We start from the raw sequence: 22,618 nt of genomic DNA, 5'->3' as shown, positions 1-22,618 counted from the left end.
GCTAGTTATGGATTTTTATTATTCTCGGAAAAAAACTAAAAAAATGAAATTTATTTATTACCAATTTTTACTCTTTTCCGTCTCGATATATATATATATATACTAGGAGGCTTCGCCCCCTGCTCGCTGGCGCTCACCAAACCCCGGAACTGCTTTCACAGTTCATTTCGAAATGCAATAATGAGCAATAATGAAAGTAGAAGTAAAGTTAGTACTGTAAAATTAAAACAATATTTTTAATCAAAGAGCCAAGTTCTTCAAGAAGTAGGTTGTTTATTTAATACCTTTTATAGAATTTCTTTAAGAACGCAATTGTTAATTTGGGTATTTGGCGATACAACACTTTTAGAATTGAATGATTTGTTACGTCAAGCGCTCAGGTATCATAATTTTNATCTTTAAAAGCTTTACATATTTAAGTAATAAATATTCAATGCCCCAAATATGTAATATTTTTTATTTGTAATATTTTTTATGGTTTTATTAGCAGGGTATGGTTGAAATTAATTTAGCCTCATTTCCCGACATACGTCTGTCTTGGTATTTTTATAAATTAGAATTGAAAGAATTTTTTGTACTACTAAGTTTAATTAATTTAAACAATATATAAATTAATATAGTCAGAGGGTTTAATACATTTCGGAAGGATTTAAACTATTATCGTGAGTATTTTATTCTTCACATTTTTCTTGGAGTAACAAAATAGACGCATTCACCATAATTTAATATTAAGATAAATATCTATATTTCGATCTGGAATTAAGTTATTTTAATATTAAGTTATTATAAATTGAATTTTCTTTTCAATACATCAAAATTTAGTTTTTGTTAAACATAAAAGTTTTATTTTTTATATTGGCATAATTAAGCTAATTCGGCTCCTTTTACTACGACTTAAAAAAAAGGTTTTGCAGCTATGTTAGCATTATATGTTAATTGCAATGTTAATGTTAATTGTTAATGTTCATTGCATATGTTAATTGCATTTTCGATCTGAACATGAAATAGCGTTTAAGAAAACTGAGCTATCACTACAGATAAATATGTTAATGAACCAACTGAAATAATATGAAAATAAAATGATGAAAAATAATTAGTAATTTTCATCATTAAACTAAAGCATTACATGCTATTAAACAATTTAAAAGAAAATTGGTAGGCCTAAAAATATTAGTTATATGATTTTAGTTTTTAATGGAATGAAATAAAATAAATAATGATACGTACCAAAGAGTTTGAAGAGTAAAAACACCAATGCTGTAATTAACATGACTATAATATATAACTTCTTTTCATTTTAATAATTTCACTATGTAACAAAATTCGGACCAGTCTACGTTCGAAGTGAACAATAAGTATTCTCTAATTGAAAATGATAAGGAAATCGCCATTTTAGTCAATGTCATTCTCAATAGGCTTCAGAAAAAAGAAGAAATTGAAACTAGTCTGAAGATGAAACGTTTAGTAGCTGTTAAAGTGCAGACAAAAAAACTGATTACCATGAATAACTTTTTGATCTAATGATCACATATTCACGTTCTACGACTTAATCGAAATGGTTCAAAGGGATGATCTCAAATATGCTATTTAATAAGTGCCGAGGACATTTTAAGTTACGAAATCAGACACAAAAAAATACTTTCTTTTAATAAACAGAGCACACTCCTCAAACTATTGGCTCTATATATTTCCCAAATTGCGGTTACCCCTATATTTTGTGGGTCAGTAATCTGAATTCGTTGAAAAAAAGTTATGTTTATTCAGAGAAAGTACGTTTTTGTTTCCGGTTTTGCATTTTTAAATATTGTCTGCACTACGCCTATTTTTGCGCCGACTGTCACAAATCGTTCGTTCGTTCGTTGTTGTAGAACTGGGCATCTGAGCCTAAATGGCGCTTTTCCCAAGAATGTCACAAATACGTGCCAGCATAGAACCGTATAAACCAGGGTAAAAAGATAAAACTGATAATCAAAGTAATTCCTTAGCAGTTTATTTGTGGGTGGAGTTATAATTGTTAGATTTATTTAAATCACCATTACTTGAGCTCAAAATGAAACTATTTAGTTATACTTTGAATTAACATTGATTATACATGTGATTAAACTAACAATAATTAAAGTAAAGGAAAAGTAAGTCTGTCAAATTGGAAACGACTACATTTAAGTTACCGTTTTTTACTTAATAACATCCTGATTCTGATTTTGTACGAATGCTTTTCTGAATCACCCGTCCCCAAGAGGTTAAGAATGAGTCCTAGAACGTGAATTTAAGATTAAAAATTATTCAGGGTGATCAGTTTCTTTTCTCTTTTTTTTTTCTTTCTTCTTTTTTTTCTTTTTTGTTGCCCGCTATGCAGCGACGCCTGATTGAGTAATGCCTACGATAGCGGAAAAAATTTCAAATGGCAGTCTTTTAATGAATGGTGTTTGATACCAAAATTGGATTCACAGGATTTTTACTACCACTACTTCCAAATAACTCGACGGCTTATGTGATACGCAACTTTGATACAGCGCAGTCGTGTTCAGCGTCTTAAAAAATTGCCAAATATGCCGGCTTTTTTTTTTTAAAAAAAATATGGTAGAAATTACATAAATCTCGGTGAGCCACCGCGAAGCGTCTTTAGACGATTCGTCGGTAGTAATAAACCGATGATGAGGATTTTTTTAAATATCATGTAGAATCAGGATGGCATCTCCGCCACAGTATTAATAGTGGTAGTGGAAGTAAAAATATATAAGCAAATGTGTTAAAATTTCAGATCGTAATTTCGATGGCATTGAAATAAATGAATTATTCTAATGTCGTGACATCTAAGATAAACCACAAAAGTTACTAACATTTAGAATGTTTGATGGCACAGAGGCAGAACATATAAATGATCAATAGGAAGGACTTGGATTCTGCTCCCGCTCGCGGTTTGTAGCCCTCACAGGTCCAGATCGGTTGGTACCAATTTCCCTGTAAAGTAAAGGCGGCCTATGTGCAGTGCTGACCTTATTGTTAATATTAGGCAGATTGTTACAAAATTTTCAACATATTACTATTATAAATAATCATTACATTTCTTCAATATTTTACTAATCATTTTTAACTTCATGCATGCGAATACTTTAGATAACAAAACAAGTGAAAAGAAAAATATGATGCGTAAAGTAAAATTTGATTAATATTTCCATTAATAATGAACTACTCGCTTTACATTTTGCCTCTTTAACTTTGTGGTTATGATCTCAGCTTTAAAAACACTTAAACCATGATTTTACTTTTTACAGAATTATTTAATGAATGGTGACTGGTACGCGTTAACCAACTCAGATTACAAAGTCCTCCATGTTTCCATAATAAATCATACCCATGGGGAGTACTGAATTCGAGATGGATCGTTCTCTGGTTCAGATCAAAATTGCGATGTGTGAATGAATGAATGGATGTATAAATGGGCCTGTAAACGGACTGTGGCGTGTGTTTCTGAAGTCGTATTCTTGGTCATAGACGGCGCAACTTAAAATCAAGAAACGCACCCTCTGCCTTAAATTCGCTTGGTTTCGCCAAGCAGGCTTGCTGGCTTTCAGAAGTGTCATTAGAAACAACATGATATTCATCGAATATATTTAAAACATATTACAATATAAAATAACCATAATCATCTTACGTGATCAACTTAAGAAAATAATACACTATTTTGCCCGATCGACATCAACCGACACCCACCATTTTTAACCTAGTAATTTTTAACCCAACCTAGAGGACAGGGGGATTCTAGATCAAGCATTGGGAGAAATTAGCCTTCATGGAAGAATTTTTGGTGGAGAAATTCGTGTTTCCGTTACATGGAAAGGAAAACAGCGGAAGCCTTCCGTGGCTAACTTGGTGACAAGGGATTTTACCACAAAACCCATCTACCACTTATGATATTTAAAACCAGCAATGTGATCAGTGTGAAACAGGAATAGTTATCTTTTCGTCTAACCATTACTGAATTTCGTACCTGGGTCACTACATTGGGGAGGGGGAGAACGATCCTCTATCCTCTGTGCCACTGAACAAAATGGGTATTCTAAAGCAAGGGGCCCTTCTCAGAGCAATGTTAGCACTCACTTAAGATATGATGAAAGCCTTGAATTTAATACACAACGGGAACGAAGCAGATGTCTTAACTGTTTTGGTTTGACTATTTACGTCTACCTCTTGTAAGCAAGGTGATCTCCACAGCAAGGTTCAATTTGTTCTATTACGTAACAAGCTCTGCTTTGTGTATGTTTGGGCAATAGATAAAACCTCTTCGCATGCTACAAAACCGGTTTTTGTTTATATAGAAAACGAAAAAAATGCCTTTATAAGGACGCTTTATACTTTGGCCTTATAACCGGTAAAAAGTTACCTTAGCTATATCACAAATTGATTCGTTGTTCATTCCTGTGGTCACGTAATAAAAACTGTTGGAAAGTTTCCCCAGACGTGTGTTGGCCATACAAGGCAATAATTTTACTTTCGTTACTTGTAACGAAAGTAAAAGTAAGAAGTACGTACTTTTGCTTGCACTTTTTTACTTTTTAAATTAAGTACATTTACTTGTACTTCGTTACTTTTTAAAATTAGTAAGCTAATTTATTTCATCTTTACTTTCGGGAGAAAGTACAAGTTCTTGTAACGAGAATGTCGAAAGAATTCGATACTTTTTTTTTCTGAAAATTTCCTTTCAAAAATTATTTTTTGTAATTGTTGAAATTTATTATTTTTTTAATTTATAAGTTTAATATATAATAATGATAATAAATTTAATATATTCTATATATTCTCTTACATCCAACGTATTTTTCCAAAAATCTTTAAGGATTGCAATTTCCCGAAAGGGAGTGGAAGGCTGGTGAGAGGGAACGTGAAGCCCTTACTTAATGTATGTGATTACAATATATGAATACAATTCAAACCATTTTAGTAAAGATAATAATATAAAAAAATGAAAAAATTTATCGAATTAAGTGTTTCGAATAATCTTGGCATCGGTGACCCTCGTGGACCTACAAACAAAGTCAGTGCCGATCACCGGTGACCCAGATGGTTTTCAGCGTGTTAATGAAATTTACGATTTCTTTAAATTTTGGATATCCTCGAAATGTACCTTTACGAAATGTATCCTTTCTTTGTTTCGTACTTGCACTTTTTGCTCGTTAGATTCTAAAATCAAAACCTTTTACTTTTTACTCGCCACTCTTTCTGAAAGTACTTATACTTTTACTCGTTACTTTTTAAAAGTAACGTTCCCATGATTGGTGCAAGTTGTCATCGTTTTAAAGAAATGATTTATATCATATCTTAATATATACCTCAATATTCACCAAATCCGTGTTATTGCTTGCTCAGTTACTTTTGTCAAGATAGTGTAAAATGCAACAGAGCTGCTAAACAATAAATTAACAATAAATATTAATAAGTGGTTACTTATTTAAGATTAGGAAAAAATAAATAACTCTACGTACCGAAAGGAAAAGAGATAATCGATACAATTATTGCAATGAGCATGATGAAGATGTTCTTACTGGTCTGGAATCAGTACGACAACTGAAACACTCTTATATACTCAAATTATCTAACTTGAAACATATTTCAAGCCTTTTAAAGCAAAATGGTGTATGTCAAGTATGTCAAAAATGGTGTATGTCAAATATGGTTGAGCATCAGATTTTTTCTTTTTCTTTTGGATAAGAGAGAATTAAAATTTAATTGGCTGTGAAACGTTAAAGAACTAAAGCGATTAACAAAAAAATGTGTAAAATATTTTATTTAATTACAAGAAATTGATATAAAGTGTAGTTGATTAGAAAGATGTTACTTATTCCATTCTCTTTCGCACTGCCTTGAATCATTTATCTCTTAGATTATCGGATTTTTATGACACTTTTTAATGAAATGGAAAGACCTCGATATGGAGATAGTATCAGATTAGACAGCTCTGTTTTGTTTGAGTTTTACACATTTTTATTCTATTCAGATATCAATGATAAAGTATTTTATCACAATTTAAATATTTTTTAGATATCACTGTAGCATTGATTATCTTTCAATTATAACTATTTTCTTTCGAAGTAATTATGAACTATGGACTCTTTTTTATTAAAACTGTGAACAAAGATCTTATTCTACAGCAAAACGTAACTAAGACTCAATTTACATATTTTCTCTTTTTATTTGCAGAACGTAATGAATTTCAGGCAGTTATTTCAAAATTATTGAAAAAGCTCAAATTTTAGCAAATTAAAATTAATTTCGTTATATTGGACAAATTTTTAATTTCCTTTATCATAAGCTGTCTTATTTTAGTCGGAGAATAATCAGTGAAGTCCATATAAAGCAGCACTAACATTGTGCCATGGGNAGCTCAAATTTTAGCAAATTAAAATTAATTTCGTTATATTGGACAAATTTTTAATTTCTTTTATCATAAGCTGTCTTATTTTAGTCGGAGAATAATCAGTGAAGTCCATATAAAGCCGCACTAACATTGCGCCATAATTAGTCGTAAGGAAAAACACATTGTAAACCTATATTTACATTGATTAACTCACTCCCTGCTCAACCCAGACAGTAACAATGAATAGTTAAAAATAGAAGGAAACAGTGTCCCATGAAAATAATGCTGATTATACCCTAAATCAGGGGTTGCCAAACTTTTTTGATCATCGACCCCTACATAATTTTTCGAAATCTCCATCGACCCCCATAAAAGTAATTTTCTGTTAATTAGAATAAAACTCTATTAGATACTGTGTTTGTACATTTATTTTATGATTTTGAACATTTATTTAAGTAATAGTACATAGTGTAACAATAGTTTTATGAAACATATATTAATGTTGAAATATAAATACCTTAATATTTATGAAATAATAAGTAATTATAAGTAAGTAGAAATAATAAGTAAAGTAACTACGAATTTATTGCTGCTTAATCAATGACATGGGTGTGCCTGGGTTTTTTTTTCTGAAAGGTTCGTTATATTGGGTTCAAAATTGGTCAATTTTAATCTTAAATCCCTTCGAAACTCCACATTTAATTTATTTCTGTTCTTAGTTAAGATAGAATTTACGTGACTGAAACCGGCTTCAACCATATAGGAACTTGGAAATGCTATCATAAATGGCTGAGCTATTTCGTAAAGTCTTACATATTTTTGCATTATATTTATATTTGTCCAAAATTTGCTTATTGTTAAATTTTTAAAAAGCGTCTTTGCTTCAAATCCCCATAATAATTCAGCAAGCTCATCTTGCAGGTTGATGTCCACGTTTTCAATTTGAGAAGAAAATGGCACAATAACCCAATCAGAGATGTCAATGCTTTCCAAATCAACAAAACGTAGTTTAAAATCGTCGCTCAATTTTTGAAGATTACCTGTATATATTTCCAAGTCTTCTTCTTTTATTTCTAATTGTCAGATATCTGAAAAATACTGATAATCCTTCGAGCAATCGACCCCCTGGCTCAGATCGACCCCCGCTTATATTAAATAGACCCCAGGGGGTCTATATAGACCACTTTGGCGACCTCTGCCCTAAATCATTGTATTTTCAATTATGCTATGTTGCTTTATTGTTTACCAATGCCTGGAGAGTTGAAGCGTCTGCATCATGCCAGATTTCAATGATGGTACTTTACTTACTTTTACTTTACACACTTAGAAATTATATATATAGTAAATTTAAGACACTATATGCTAACGCATCGCATGCGGTCTAATATTTGCACTGATTTTCCAAAGAATATGATTCGGTTGTTATATATTAAAATTCAATGAATAAGTTAAACAAGCTCTTAGCAAAGCGAGCGCAAAATTAGTACTATAACTTCTATGTCTTTAAGAGAAAAAAATATGTAGAGTTATCCTATTACAAGCGTAACCACTTTCCAGAAAAAATTCGAAACTGTTAACTGGTGGAGAAATATCGAGAAAACAAATTGTTTACCTAATTACTTCTGATTAAGTATATATTTGTAAATTTAATATCTGTGTTCATATAATCCGCGAACGCTGTTGTTCTTGTACTTAATTGCTGCAAAACTTTCATGAACATTGTAAACAAAAGGAAATCTTTTTAATTGGGAACGAAAAATAACGCACTAAACTCAGCAGCAGCAAGAAATAATATAATTTATAAAAGGAACTGAAAGACGGGTAGGGTCATTCTATGACCCCAATAAATTATAAAACGTCTATTGAGGGAAGCAAAATGCCGAAAGTTCCTTCTAATTATTCACAAAAAGCTGTTAAGGACGGGAAACTCAGCTACTAATAAAAAAATGGATAGACAGGTATCTCGTTTTTTAAGAATATGAAGTTATAGAATGCTTGGGGTTTTAAAATAACCCCCACGCATCCTCTCGGGTTAAAAAAATGCCACCATTCCTACAAAGTTAGAGTAAAACATCGTGAACTTTTCATTTCGTGACAACAAAGTCTATTGTGGTATGATTGCAATCAACAAATTAGCTCGTTACTGTTAGGTCTTTGTACCATTGAAAAGCAATCTTAGCGACCTTAAACATCGTGCCTAGAAAGTAGAAGTTTGTTTTACATTAAAAAAAACAGTCATGTGAAAAAAACATGCATGTGGTAGCATGTGTTTTTTTTTCTATACTTGACATATCTTTAGGTCAACTACCCTTAAAAATTCACATCATTTAGATTTTAAAAATCTAAATATAAATATTATTATACTTAATACGTTATAGTAGATAAAACAATCTGGTTTCTACAAAATAATTCATATTATTAAAACACTTAAACTACAATTTCTTTCATTTGCGAAAAAAAAGAAAACATTTTACTAACTAGAATGCACCAATAATTCAAATTTATGCTATTAAGATCATTTAGGAAGTTATGGTTTCAAGTGTGGGTCCATAGTTTCCCCAAATTAAATTATTGGTAATTATTAGTTTACTACCACTTTCTCGAATCTTCCCCAGCAACCGACCAAGTTGGCAGCTGTGCAAGAGCGATGTTTTTTTTTTTAAATATTTTATCCTTTTGTTTGATTCAAATATGCATTTTATACCTTACATTCATAGAAAATATCTGTAGGTCACACAAAAGGCTTTAATTGCAGTAAAAGAACAATCATAAACCAACAGAAAAATTTTCGTTTTTTTTAATATTTTATATATTTTGTGCCTAAGTTTTTGTAATAAATTTCAAATATAAAAAAATGACATCAACTAATTTTCTTTTATTTTGTTTCATTCTTGTGGCCTTGGCAGTCTCTTAAGTATTCCTTTTTTACCATCTAGTAGGACGTAATCACCTATAAAGAAAATTACAGAAATAAAAACTATCTTAATACCATATACATACATATATACAGGGGAGGGACAAAATTATAGAAACTCTTCTATAGTAACTCTTTCTTTTGGCAACAAATATTTTGGAAGATTTTACATCACAAAACTATTGGGACTAGTTTGAAAGATTATGCTTGAAACTCTTAGAGATGATGTCAATACTGTTCATGCAAAATTCGAATTAAACAAAATGAGGAGAGCAAGTTATATAATAACTTCTTCCCAGTTTTAATACTCGCAATTTTCATATCATTCTTAGAATTGTTTTAGTTAATCACCTGGTGGCTCTCACTGATTCTTCCTATCTGACATGAGTCAAAAAAATAAAATAAAGACTTGACTAGGCATATAGTTTAGTATATGGATGGCAATATAGTTGCACGGTCAGTAGACCCACCTCTCACTCGGCTGCCCGCAGGTACTGGGTGGGTTGCTCTCCGGTGACAATAGTTTGTTGTATATGAACGGTAATAAAATGAAAAAGAAAACAACAGGCTATGTACAATCTTAACACTATTTACAATATTTCTGGGATAGTGTATACCATCTGATGAGAAAAACACTGTCAATGTGTTGTGTATAATATTTTCATATAGAGACGTGATAGTTCAGGTGATAAGAGCTTTCGAAGATATAGTTCGTTCACCAGGAGTTGGCACTTGGCTCCACCTCCTCCGACGCAGAGTTCATTTCATCGCGGGGAAGTCAGAGGAAAAACATTTCCCCGCATGAAATCGTGGTAACCTCTAATGCGTGCAAAGCCTCCACACGGTTTTTTATAGGTAGTTCAATCAGACCACTATGATGGCAAACCAGTTTACGAAAGAACCCTTTAATAGAAAATCTAGTAAAAATAAAAAAGTGGTAGCAAATATATGTCTAAAATTTTTTTAAATTTTTGACTATGATTAGTTTGTCTTATTTACTTGTCTACCACTACAGATTCAATTCTCAAATATATATGACAAATTCCTCTCAGTCACTTTTAAAATAGAATTTGGTTTCATGCGCTCAAACTGTTCACGTTTTAAATAGTCTGCGCAGACTACTTACAAGAAACCGTGTGGAGGNTACAATTGTTCTTTGGAACTGCTTGCCTTCGTGTGCTTCTGATGTTAAAGTTTTGTCATGTCGTCCATCAAAATAAAGGCCATATATAGTGGAATGATTTTCATTTGATTTTGAGACAATTTGTTTCTTGGGTTCAAAATAAGGTTATTCTACCTTTTTTGCAGAGCGCAAAATCCCGTCTGTTTCGATTGTGCATTGTGCAAGCAGTAAATGCGTATACAGTACCAAAATGCGTCGAAATTTCCAAAATTAGATGCCGATGAGGCGGCAGAAGATATCAATTTGTAATTCTAAAAATTTTTATAGTTGTTGTTTTTAAAATATTGTATCTTTTAAGTGCTACCTCAAACCGATCAACGAAATCTGTGGTTGGGTATTAATTTTTGCATTTTAATCATTATTAGTCAAATTTTTGGAGCTTTAGGCCCATTGAGGCAACAGAAGATATCATCCCAGAGTTTTAGGATTCCGCTCATTTTTTAATAATAGGAATTCACATCTTTTCCGCACTACCGCAAAAAGATTTAAGAAATTTCGATTTTTTCGATACGTCCTACTATACATCCAGGGTAACAGCGGGACTCCATCCTGCCACTTCCACGCTTAGCAAAGCGTTTGGCTGGCGATACAGCTAGACCAAGGATGCATCTGGTTTAACAATAGCAAATTGGCCTATCACATAAACCTTTGAATTAGTTAAGAGAAATTGTGGTGAGTAAAAACCCTATAAATCGAATTTTTTAAGCAATCAAGAATCGTCCATTTCAAGAATCGTACAGAAAAAGACAACAACTTGAAAATATTTATCCGCTGTCCGGAGCAAGTTGGCATCTCTATGTTTCGGTACAGATTTTCAAAACTTTTCAAGTAAGTCATGCGACTGTCTTGATTTTGATCTTTAAAACTTCCTGTAAGATATTTCTGAGCTTTAGCACTTTCTGAAAGATATTTTGCAGGAATTCATTGAAAGTTCTGTCCAATTTCGACAAAATTCTTACGGGAAGATTTTTGTAAGGTTTGTCACATTATGATTTTGATATACGGTTACATTTTTTACCACTAATGAAGTATTGAAACAATTTAGCACCAATTCTGAAGAATTATCCAATCAATAACTCAATTATATTAATTTATATAAATTATCGATTATATTAATTTGTATCTATTATATTAATTCATAATCAATTTATATTTGAACGAAGTGTAAGGGACACATTCGCGAAATAAACTGTTTTTAATTATTTTAATCTCACCTTTACTTTAAACGACCTCCATTATGTATAGTTAAGTTTTTTTTCTAAATTAAAATTTTAATTTTCTAATTCAAATATGTTTTTCACAAAATTTCTAAAACTTATATTAAGGAGGTGGGAGATTATAAAAGACCTTTTGCACCATGTGACATAAATAGTTTTCATGTGAATAAAATATACTAATTTTAAAGCTTAAGAGGCTCTAATTCAGAAAAAATATGAATGTTTCCCATCATAATTACCTGTTTTAAACTGTTTTGTAGCGCCATGAAGACCTACAATGCATGGAAGACCATATTCACGACTCACCACAGCACCTGTGACGAAATATGCCATAAATTTGCGTGTTACTTTAATGATATAAATCTATTAATTTATGCAATTCTTAAATGTGACATTAATCTATAGATTATCTAATTATATTTTATCTTATTGATTCAGGGATGTCACAATTGAAAAAAAAATATGTAGTGGTAGAGAATGATTGAAGATTTACACTAGTTCCTGCATACCAAAATATATCTATAAACTAAAATATTTTCATACAGATTATATAACTGTCCAACTTAGTTTCTAAATTTAAACCCTTAACCTTTCAAACAACTCCCCCTCCCTGAAACAATTGTTACCACTTTTTATGCTTTTTTCTCAGATGTGACCACCCTGCAAACAATTAGGACCTAGCGTCTTTTTTTTCTAAAAAAAATTTAGTTTCTACTTACAATGACTAAATCTTAACGGTTCAAGCCACTAAGGCTTTCACCTCTCAATGAAGAAACGCAGGTTCGAAACTCGGTTGTAGCTGGTTGGTACGGATTCTGCTACCGGCTCACACTAGCCACAGTGATGACGTAAAATATTCTCAGTGGCAGACACGGATCGTTATTTAAAGCCCCCCTATTGTCATGCTATTCATGGAATGTTTTCGTGTCTTTCCTCTCCATGTAACGAAATGCTAATGTGTTCCATCAAAAATTCCTTCACAAAGCAAAACATCTCCCAATACTTATGCAGGAATTCCTTTGTCTTCTGGTTTCGGTTCAAAATTACAAGACTACGAAGTTGAACATTGGTTGTGGCAAGCCCAAAATTGGATCCACTGTTCAACGACGGTTATAAAATCCTTATGATGTAAACCGTAGGAGCTCAGAGAAAAGAACATTCTCATCCCAATGAGATGACCCGAGTTCGAATCCCAACAAAGGCTGGTCGATACGTATTCCACACTGGCTAGAACCGACCACAGTGCTGACGTAAATTATCGTCACTGATAGACGGATCATGGGTTAGATTTCCCTTGACTTCCGACTAAATGTGTGATGTTTTCTTCTTTACGTAGCGCAAATGCTGATTAGTTCCGTCAAAAAAAATGTCCTCCTCGAAGGCAAATTTCTCCCTGTTTTCAATCTAAGAATTCTAATGTCTTTTGATTTGGGTTCAAAATTACAAGGCTGCGAAATTTTAGTTACCGTAAAATATCCTCATTGGAAGACGGATCATGGGTTAGAGTCCCAGGCTTGCCGAGTAAAGTTTTTATAATTTTCCTCTCCATGTAACGTAGGATTGGATTGGGAATGAGGATTAAGCTTCATCAAAAAGTCTCCCACGAAACTAAATTATCCAAACACTTGATTCAGGTGTTCCCTCGTCTTCTGCATTTAATTCAAAACTACAAGCCTACAGAGTTGAACATTGATAGTCGTAAACTTAGAACTATTCAGAATAAACTCAGAAAATGAATATATTTAAACATTGACATTTTACGTTATAAATATTTAAAAATAAAGTATTTGAAAGAGTGATAGCAAAACTTCGCCGTATTTAATTAGTTTCTAGTTCATTTGAGTGGCAATGGATTTCACCCGGATAAATATGTATTATCTTTTGACATGACTTTTCAAAATTGCAGCCAAACTACATCACACACTAATTAATCAATATATCACAGACTAACAGAAATTATCAACCACTTTTTTTAGTGAATTTTCATTGCTTTATATTAAACCTTTTTATGTGCTAAGTATATTAAAGCTCAAAGAGTTATAAGAGCTTAAATTGGTATATTACCATGAGAGATGAGTCCTCCCAGCTCAGTGACAACACCAGATATTATTGGGAAATAAGGACTCCATCCTATGTCTGTTCCGTAGGCGATTAAAATTTCTCCTGGCTAAAAATTTAAAAATATATTAAAGCAGCTATTTATTTAAACATTTCGCTTTATTTAAAAAGAACTGGGCACCTGGGCCGCGCAGCGGCCCCTATCCCATACATCGTGACATATATACATTGTGTTTAAAAACATTTTGAAATTTTGCTACATTGTGGTGATTTAAACATTTCAGTTTAAGAAATGCATATTTATGTAATATTTTGAAAGAAAATAATGGTTTTTGTTATTGATGTTTTTAATGCTACATGCCAACATAGCAAACTTACTTGGTGAAACTAAGCGAATTTACGGCTGAAGGTGAATATCTTGTTTTTTCAGTAGCGCTATCTATGGCCAAGAATACGACTTCAGAGATGATTTTCAATAATTAAAAAAATTTTAAACACAATATCAAACCATTTCTTTTTAATTAAAGAGAATGCAAGCCGTGGTGGTTCAGGCAATAGAACGCTCTCCTCCCAATGAGGTACGCCGGTTTCTAATCCCAGCGATGACAAGTCGATGTGAATTCCTCACCCGGCTCGCACCGACCACAGTGCCTACGAAAATTATTCTCAGTGGTGGATGGATCATGGGTTAGAGTACCTTTGTCCTCAGGCTAATAGCGGGTAGTCTTAGTGGTTTCCCTCTCCATGTAACGCAAATGCGACTTAGTTCCGTCTAAAATGTCCCCCAGGAAGGCACCTTTCTTCCAATGCTTGATCCAGGAAGTTCCCTTGTCTTCTGGATTTCGCTCAAAGTTACAAGGCTGCGGAGCTGAACATTGATAATCGTAAATTCAAAATTGTGTCAGCTGTTCAATGACAGTTGTAAAAAATAAAATGAAAAAAAAAGAGAATGCAAAGTCTCTGTATTTAAACATAGGGAGGAAAAAGTCAACGAAATATAGTATGGGATCGTTTTATGTAAAATTACGTAAAACTAACACTGGGGTAATTATTTTTAGGTTGCATGGGATATTTTTAAAGAATCCTAGACACTTTTGATTCTCTGATTTCAAATCTGCCATCAGTTTTTCTCTCCATTTTATAATTTACTTTTAAATTACATTTTTAAAATTTTCTTTTCAAAATATACAAGTTTACATATACGAGTTTATAACATGTAGTAGTATAAATGTTGCGACAGACCTGTAAGCAATTTAATGCACATCATATTCAAATTGAATAAAAATCCATGTCTGGAAATGTCGTCATACGCCACTAGGGGTGCTTTCTACCATGAACTGTTTTTCCATGTGCTTCTAATTATGTCATAGAAAGGAAGCACCCTTAGCAGCGTAATACGACATTTCTGGGCTTGTGTCTCGATTTAGTTTCAATTATGATATATAACCTAACGCTCCACGAAATTTGTTGCAACATTTAGGCGCCTCACTGTTAAGCATTACCTTTTTAACCTTTTCATATATAGTGAAAGAATTGAAGTCTTTGTGAAAGAAAGTGGAATGTGTCACTTATGAGAATCGATACATGACAGGCTTGGCTTGCTCGAAATAGAATGGAAAGTATAGTTGCTAACGTAACGAAATTAGCTGGGATTGGAACCCAGTTCACCTCATTGGAAGGCAAACACTGTTTCCCTCAAGCTATTAATTTTTCATTTGTTATTTTTATAACAGGTATTTGAATTTTCTCAGCAGTAAGCGAATCAAACAGCAATTTTGTTAACATTCATACTTTTTAAGCCAGTGATCGGATTTTGTAATATTCAGGGAGCTGACCTCACATCAGAAAGGTCCTGAGTACGAATCCCAGACAAGACATGGATGTATTTTTATTCTCTGTACTATCTGTTCTTACTGTGGGAGCATTGATCTACCTAATATGGTGGCGCTTAAAGAATGGGCAATAAATCTTCCCTACTAATGCCTGAATGATTAGCGTCAATCGGGTAATAATTGGAAGAAAAGTAATTTTTAAACCTACAACCGGTAAAGAATATTGCTCTAAAGTAAATATATATATATAAAAAAACGATTTTGAAAATGTTTCTTAAAAACAATTTTTCAAGGGCTTGAAATACAAATTCATTATTCATTCGCCTTCATTATTCATTCATTATTCATTCGCCTCTACAAACCTGCAAATGAGCTGCTTCGTCCAAAGATACAGCAACTCTAGCATATCCTTTTACAACACCTTGACTCACAGGAATACCTAGGAAGGAATTGGAAACCAATAAATTTCAAATAGGCAAATTCAATAAGACATTAATTTATTGCAAACTACTGTTGTTGTTGTTTTCTAGTGCGACTCGCCAATGCCAGCAAGCCTGTTTGGGAAAGCAAGCAAATTTAAGGCCGAGGGTGCCTTTCTTGCTTTTCAGTGGCCCCATTTATGACCAAGAATACGATTTCAGTCGCACACATATGTCAATTCCCGTTTAAAAAGGCGATCACATTCATGCACCCATTCATTCTTCCACAGATCATAATTTTAACCTAAGCCAGAGAATGAGCAATTTGTTACCTGAACTTGGAGTACTTTGTGACCCTGACAAATTGAATGTGCACCAATCGCCATTTAATACACGGTTTTTCTTCGACCGAAGGGATTCGAACTTCATTTCTCACGAACATGAGTCCAACCTCCTACCAGCCAGTCTATCCCAACCCTACTAATTCAGAGATGCCAACGTGCTTCACTTTGTAAAAAAATGTTTTTAGTGGTAACGGAATTTAAGTTGTTTTTAGGTTAGTATTTTTCTTTTAAATAATTTTTCCACCACTACATATCAAAAAATAATACATACCAGGCCATCTCGGCCCCAACATTTTGTTTGTTGCACTCATTACCTTATTTATAAGAATATAGCCGACCATCATTTCAGTTCTTGTTATTATTTATATCATTTTATATGCCACCAGCAAAATATGTATCACATATTATTTAGTTATCTAAAGATCTCTTAGCTTCTGTACCGCTAAAGGTGGCTGTAAAAAACTCACCGAATCGCAGTGAGCGAATTTGGTACCCCAGAAACAACATGTCACCTCAACGGTCTGTATAGGGAATGTCGATGGGCAGTGAAGAACATAGAATAACATCAGTGTAAAGTATACTAGACAAATGTATACCGGCCAGTCGCACTTTACCTTTAGGGGAGTTCTTATGGCATATATATATAATGCTAAAACTGATCTTTTTCTGTGTACCTTTTCTAAGTAACTACTTATGATATCGCTTTGAAATTGTTTAGGGATAGAGATTATATCAGTTGCATGCTGTGATAATGTTTTAGCGTTAACTGGAATACTTTTTGAGTTATGAAAGATTTTTAGTGAAAAGTTCTCTGCTCATAATTTTTTTTTAAAATTTCTTTTTAAAATATCTATTAACATTTATCATAGTGTAACCATGTATATGTAAATATTCCTTGAGAAAAAAAATTTAAACTATATCTTGTTTAAATGCTGAGAAAAGATTCATCGACAATGGTCAGTTTTAGCATTATTGGTATATGCCTAACCAACTCCCCTTAAAAAGCATCAGTATATGGTGAACAGTAGCATTTCACCTAAAAAAACATAGTAAGGTAAACCAGACAAAGGCAATCATACTTTTCGATTAATTTTATTTTTATATTTTATAACCGTCGTTGAACAGCCGACCCAGTCTCGGGTATACAACTACTAATGTTCAACTCCCTGTCTTTGCAATTTTGAACCAATCCAGGAGACAGGGAAACTCCTGGATCAGCATCCCCACAGGTATGATTTGTTATTGGAACAAGGAGGAATTTGTGACTCGACAGATTTAACGTGCATCAGTCACCATTTACTACACGTTGAGTCTTCGGCCGGAGTTGATCGAATCCACGACTCCTCGAGCATGGGCCCGGCCCTCCCTTGATTATTTACATCATTAAAAATAATAAACAGTGATTATTATTAATTGATTAACATGTGCGGTGTTTGATTGGGCGAAAGAAATATAGAGCTCCGACAATGGTCCCGTTTAACGGAAGAACACCGATCATTCTTTAACAATGAAGAGCCAAGCATCACACTTTAGACTTATGTGATTTTAACAGCGGATTTTATTTTTATTTTTAAAATGGCAGAAAAACGTATACGATAATATTTTTATTATGATTTAACCAAGCTGATTTTGACCATCAATAAACGTTAATAATTTAAATAAATAGTAATAACAGTTGAGAGTAAAATCAATGAAGGCATATCAGTATCGAGGCTAGCAGGGCAGCCAAAAGGCGACTAAAAATGTAAAAATTGGTGATTGGTGAAAAATGAATTTACCATTCAACGATGGTGAAAAATGACAAAAATCGTAAAATTCTTTTAAACGTGATTAAGATTGGCAACTTTTCCTAACAAATTTCTTTTAGTTTATTATTGAAATTTCATGTAGAGAATGTTATAGAACGTAAATAATTTGCATTGTGATAGTTTGCGATGTATAAATAAATAAAGATGAATTTAGTTTCTACCACTACTTACAATTTTAGTCCCAAGTGTCATGCTCAGATGAAATGAAACGAAGAATAATTTATTGGAATTTACCTTTAAACAAACTTATTTATCTATTTATTTTTAAGAAATGTTAGAGGAAATTCTCTGAAATAATAACTATTTAAGAAAGAACTAAAACATATTTTTTTTCTCAAAATATTCTGTTTTAATTCTCTATTACTCAAAATAACCGCATGAAGCAAACCGTAAGAGTTTCAGATACTTAGTTTTTTTTTCTTTTAAATATAATTTGAAATTAATCAATTGAAAATATCAGGGTAAATGTAAAGCAAGTTCAGAAATTTTTTTTAAAAAAAATACTGTTTTAAATCGCTATTACTCGGTAAAACCGAACGAGAAAAAAAATTAAAAGTTTTCACACACACTACGGAAAGTGGCTATAAATGTATTAAAACTAACACCTTAGAGTGGTTTTCTAAAAATAAAATCATGATTTGTACACGTTTATGCATTTACAAATTAGGCTTAACTCATTGACTCTAGTGTAATGCACCTACCTTGCATAGTTAAATCCGCTATGTATTCTGTTGTATCTGAAGATTCATCCTCTTCATTTACCTGAATAATCACAGTTGCATACAATTTATTAATTGGGTAAGAAATGGAATTTCCTAATCATTTAATTTTAAATCATTTCACTCTTCACTTTTTTAAACTATAAATAAATCCAAATTTGTTTGTTCTTAAATTCTAAATCTTAAATGTTCTGAGAAGTCAATTTAAAACGTGTTTATACTATGTGAAAAAATTACAGCAAGCTCAAGAGTTAGATGCAAAAGCTGTTTTCGAATTGGATCTTAAACTTTTCCATTCTTTGGTCCATATATGTGAACCTTCACTTCTTAGTTTCTAAAACCACGCTTTAAGAAAATTTACAGTTTTACTCTCACTGAAACATTCGCGAAATGACGTAAAATGCACTTTCTTGAAAACTATAGTCATTCTAAATATTATATAAATAAATTATTCTGAAAATATTTTTCTTCTTCCTTTGACTTAGTAGTTCAGTGATTTGTAAGAAGCGTTTGAATTTATTCTTTAATTAATATTTAAAAACAATACAGCCGAGAACATTACGCTAAAATTTAAATTTCGGCATACGGTATCAGAAGGTATGTATACTTTGATTACCGTATGGCGAAATTTATGACAGTGTAGTAGTCAAGAGAAATTTTAGAGTATTATAATATCTATGTCAGATATATCTTTTACCCCCAAGAAATAATAATGTTTTATATAATAAATGTTAAATTCCTTTCAATAATTATTTATTTTGCGTTAATATTAAAGCTGATATTTAAAGCAGTATTGCAATTTGATCAGAAAAAAACTTCATATTTTCTATTTAAATTCTTTTCCTTTTCTAAGTCAAATCTATTCATCATCGAATTTAAATAGACCATAATATAACAATATGCATGTTTGTCCCAGCTTTGGATGCAATTTAACATTTGAAATATTTATATTCTTGGATAATAGTTGCAAGACATTTGGTCCACGTATGTGCACCTAAAATTATTAGCCCAATGGCAGTATAATTCATATTATCTTTATCTTATTATTACAGTAAAATAGAAATTCGAAACTACAAAATATTATTTTGCTATGTTCCTTTATGCTTCTGTAGTGAAGAGGTTAAAGCCATATTTCTTTTATTTAAAGTCATATTTTTTAATATATATATATATATATATATNCATTTATAAATATATATATATATATATAAATAACGCTCTCTTGACTTAGACTGGACATTCATCCTGGTTTAGTTGAGTTTCTCTTACTATTTGGTATATTTTTATTTAGTTCTTTATTTTGTTTGTAAATAAAAATCGCCTCTTTTTTTCTAAAACTTGGTAAAATCAGTTGCTAGCAACAAAGTTATTCTATTTAGCATACAAATTATGTGAATTAAGAAAGCTTTTCATACATTAGATAATAACAAACTTAAAAAAAATCTTATTTGATAAATATTATTTGATTTATCTGACTTAAATCTAAGGAAAACAATAAATGAAAGACCATAATAAAAATTAAACATCATTGAATATATGATATAATTTTTATCATATTCTGGAATTTCAACTAAAAAGATAGAACAATTCATTGATAAAAATAGTGAATATTTTGTTGGTTCAATGTTTGAAGTTAATATAAGGGTACTTACTGGTTTTGGAAAACCCCTAATTATTTCAGGAAACTTGTATGCGTCTAATACTGGGAAGATTTTTCTTCGTTGATTCGCTCTAAAGAATGCATAAAATATATGTATACGTTTAATAATGCGTATTCATTGGTATAACTATATTCTACATTAATTAAGAGATGCTTTTTATTATTTTCATGGCTTTATTAAAACTAAGCTAATGTCATTGCAATACTATAATAAATGATATTCAGCATTACATACATGGCTGGTGCCGATCCAGAAAGAATAAATAAAATCGGTAGTAAAAAACTTACATTTCTACATTTTTAAGGGAAAAATTAACCGGTTGGAATATTATTATAACCTACACGTGAAATTGATGGTGAGCGACGTTTTAACTGTTAATACGTAAGGAGTTACTAACTGTTAAAAGGTTAATACTTAAGGCGGAAATCTCTCGAGAGTTCTTTGTTCCATATTAAAATGGTTGTTAATGGAGGTGGGTCGTTCTTAGACGTTAATTTCATTTACGTTAAACGTTATCGAACGTACATGATTTTTTGCAAACGATATTAATTTTAGTCAGTTCATTTTATTGGTGCGAAAATGTCTCATGTCTTGGCATCATGAAAACCGGTTCGATGAATAAAATTTATCGTCAATAGAAAAGATTCCTACTGATATAATTATGTGTAAACACTAATTTACTAATTATAACTGATCGAACTATTTTTATTTTGGCCCAATTGGAAAGTCTTAATGTCTTAATTCGGATCGTCCAAACTGCAGTGCAATTAAAAATGGGAACGATTTGTAATCGGTAAAATTTAAACGATGCAATTAGGTACAATTTACGCAACTTCCGTCCAATACGAAAACTGGAATTTAAACTCAAATAATCTTCCGTTATTTGGCAAAAAATATATTTATCTAATTGTTATATTAAAATGAAATTTCTAGTACCGCTATAGGATTATTAAAATTTTATTTACAATGCTATATATCGCTATTATTATACAGAGATGTAAACTTGCTCCGATTTGTAAAAAAATATTTTCTAGTAACAACGGAATTTAAGTTATCTTTAGTTTAGTATTTTTCATTTTATATAATTTTTTCACCACTAGATATCACGAAATTCAAAGTATCATATGACATGCATCTTTATTTAGTCGTGGTTACTCTTTAAAAGAGTGGGCTTAGTTATCATTATTCTGCAAGTTTCACTAGTTTATTCGCAACCAATTTATTAAAACCTCTTCAGAAAGCGGAGCAGCTGGCATCCTGGTTATACTGAATATGCAATTATAGTGCTATATACCTCTATGATTAAACAAAAATTGACTTTTTAATGCTATATACATTGGCAATACTATACAATGCAATATATATATAATGTTATGGTTACATTTAAGTTGAATTTATAGTGTTATATACCGTTATTATTAAAAAGAACATGTTTTTAGAGTTAATTAATATGAGTGAGCTAGCCTAACAGTCTCATCATTCCACTAAACGATCTATACGTGGAGACAGCGGGTTAGAATACTGCCAAAAGCCCTGATGATTGTTTTTATTGCTTTAAGGTTACATACTTTGCTTGTCTCTCAACTTGACAAGTGTTTAAAAGCTTTACATATACTTAGTAATAAATGCATATGTCTATATATGCTTAACAACAACTAAAAAAGTCAATAATGCTTCCATAATCCTAACATTTTGATTACGCATTGTTGGACCAGTTCCATATAATTCGTATAATCGAGATCCTGCTGTATATATATATATATATATATATATATATATATATGTGATAAAGTGTGGTAAACAGCTCATGTGTAATTTAAAAAGATAGCATAATATATAGTACCTCGCGATTATTTTGGGGTATCTTGTTTTTAAAAGTTCTCTGATTTCGTCCATCGTCATAAAGAATAGGAGATCTTTGTCAGGAATACGACCTTCAGATACCATTAGTTTTCCCAAATACTGATAACCTTTCCTCCAGTTATCGATGCTTTTGATTATTACGGACTGCAATAAAAAGATTGTAACTTTACTAACAATCAAAAATTTACTGCCACCAAGCAGGCTAGGCAGCCTATTGAAAATTACATTAAATATAAAAGGAAAAT

The 22,618-nt window shown here is 31.7% G+C and overlaps 2 protein-coding genes across 2 annotated transcripts in view; both read right to left on the bottom strand.

Moving 5' to 3' along the window:
• Positions 1 to 22,618, bottom strand: part of LOC107437837 (rifampicin phosphotransferase) — a gene marked incomplete in the record, with an annotated part of 597,639 nt that overhangs the window by 160,339 nt on the left and 414,682 nt on the right.
• LOC107436885 (rifampicin phosphotransferase) overlaps positions 9,137 to 22,618 on the bottom strand; it is a 74,650-nt gene continuing 61,168 nt past the window's right edge. The window contains exons 34-40 of the mRNA XM_043048080.2: positions 22,354 to 22,517; positions 20,502 to 20,580; positions 18,832 to 18,892; positions 15,922 to 15,998; positions 13,734 to 13,836; positions 11,909 to 11,983; positions 9,137 to 9,305 (exon numbers count right to left, since the gene is read on the bottom strand). Of these exons, the coding sequence (XP_042904014.1) occupies positions 9,241 to 9,305; positions 11,909 to 11,983; positions 13,734 to 13,836; positions 15,922 to 15,998; positions 18,832 to 18,892; positions 20,502 to 20,580; positions 22,354 to 22,517 (624 nt within the window). The 3' untranslated portion in view covers positions 9,137 to 9,240. The remainder of the gene's footprint in view (positions 9,306 to 11,908; positions 11,984 to 13,733; positions 13,837 to 15,921; positions 15,999 to 18,831; positions 18,893 to 20,501; positions 20,581 to 22,353; positions 22,518 to 22,618) is intronic.

Source organism: Parasteatoda tepidariorum, chromosome 5, assembly GCF_043381705.1.
Source record: "Parasteatoda tepidariorum isolate YZ-2023 chromosome 5, CAS_Ptep_4.0, whole genome shotgun sequence".
Classification (NCBI taxonomy): Eukaryota; Metazoa; Arthropoda; class Arachnida; order Araneae; family Theridiidae; genus Parasteatoda; species Parasteatoda tepidariorum.
The sequence above is the reverse complement of the archived record's forward strand: the minus strand, read 5'-3'. Positions and strand labels throughout refer to the sequence as shown.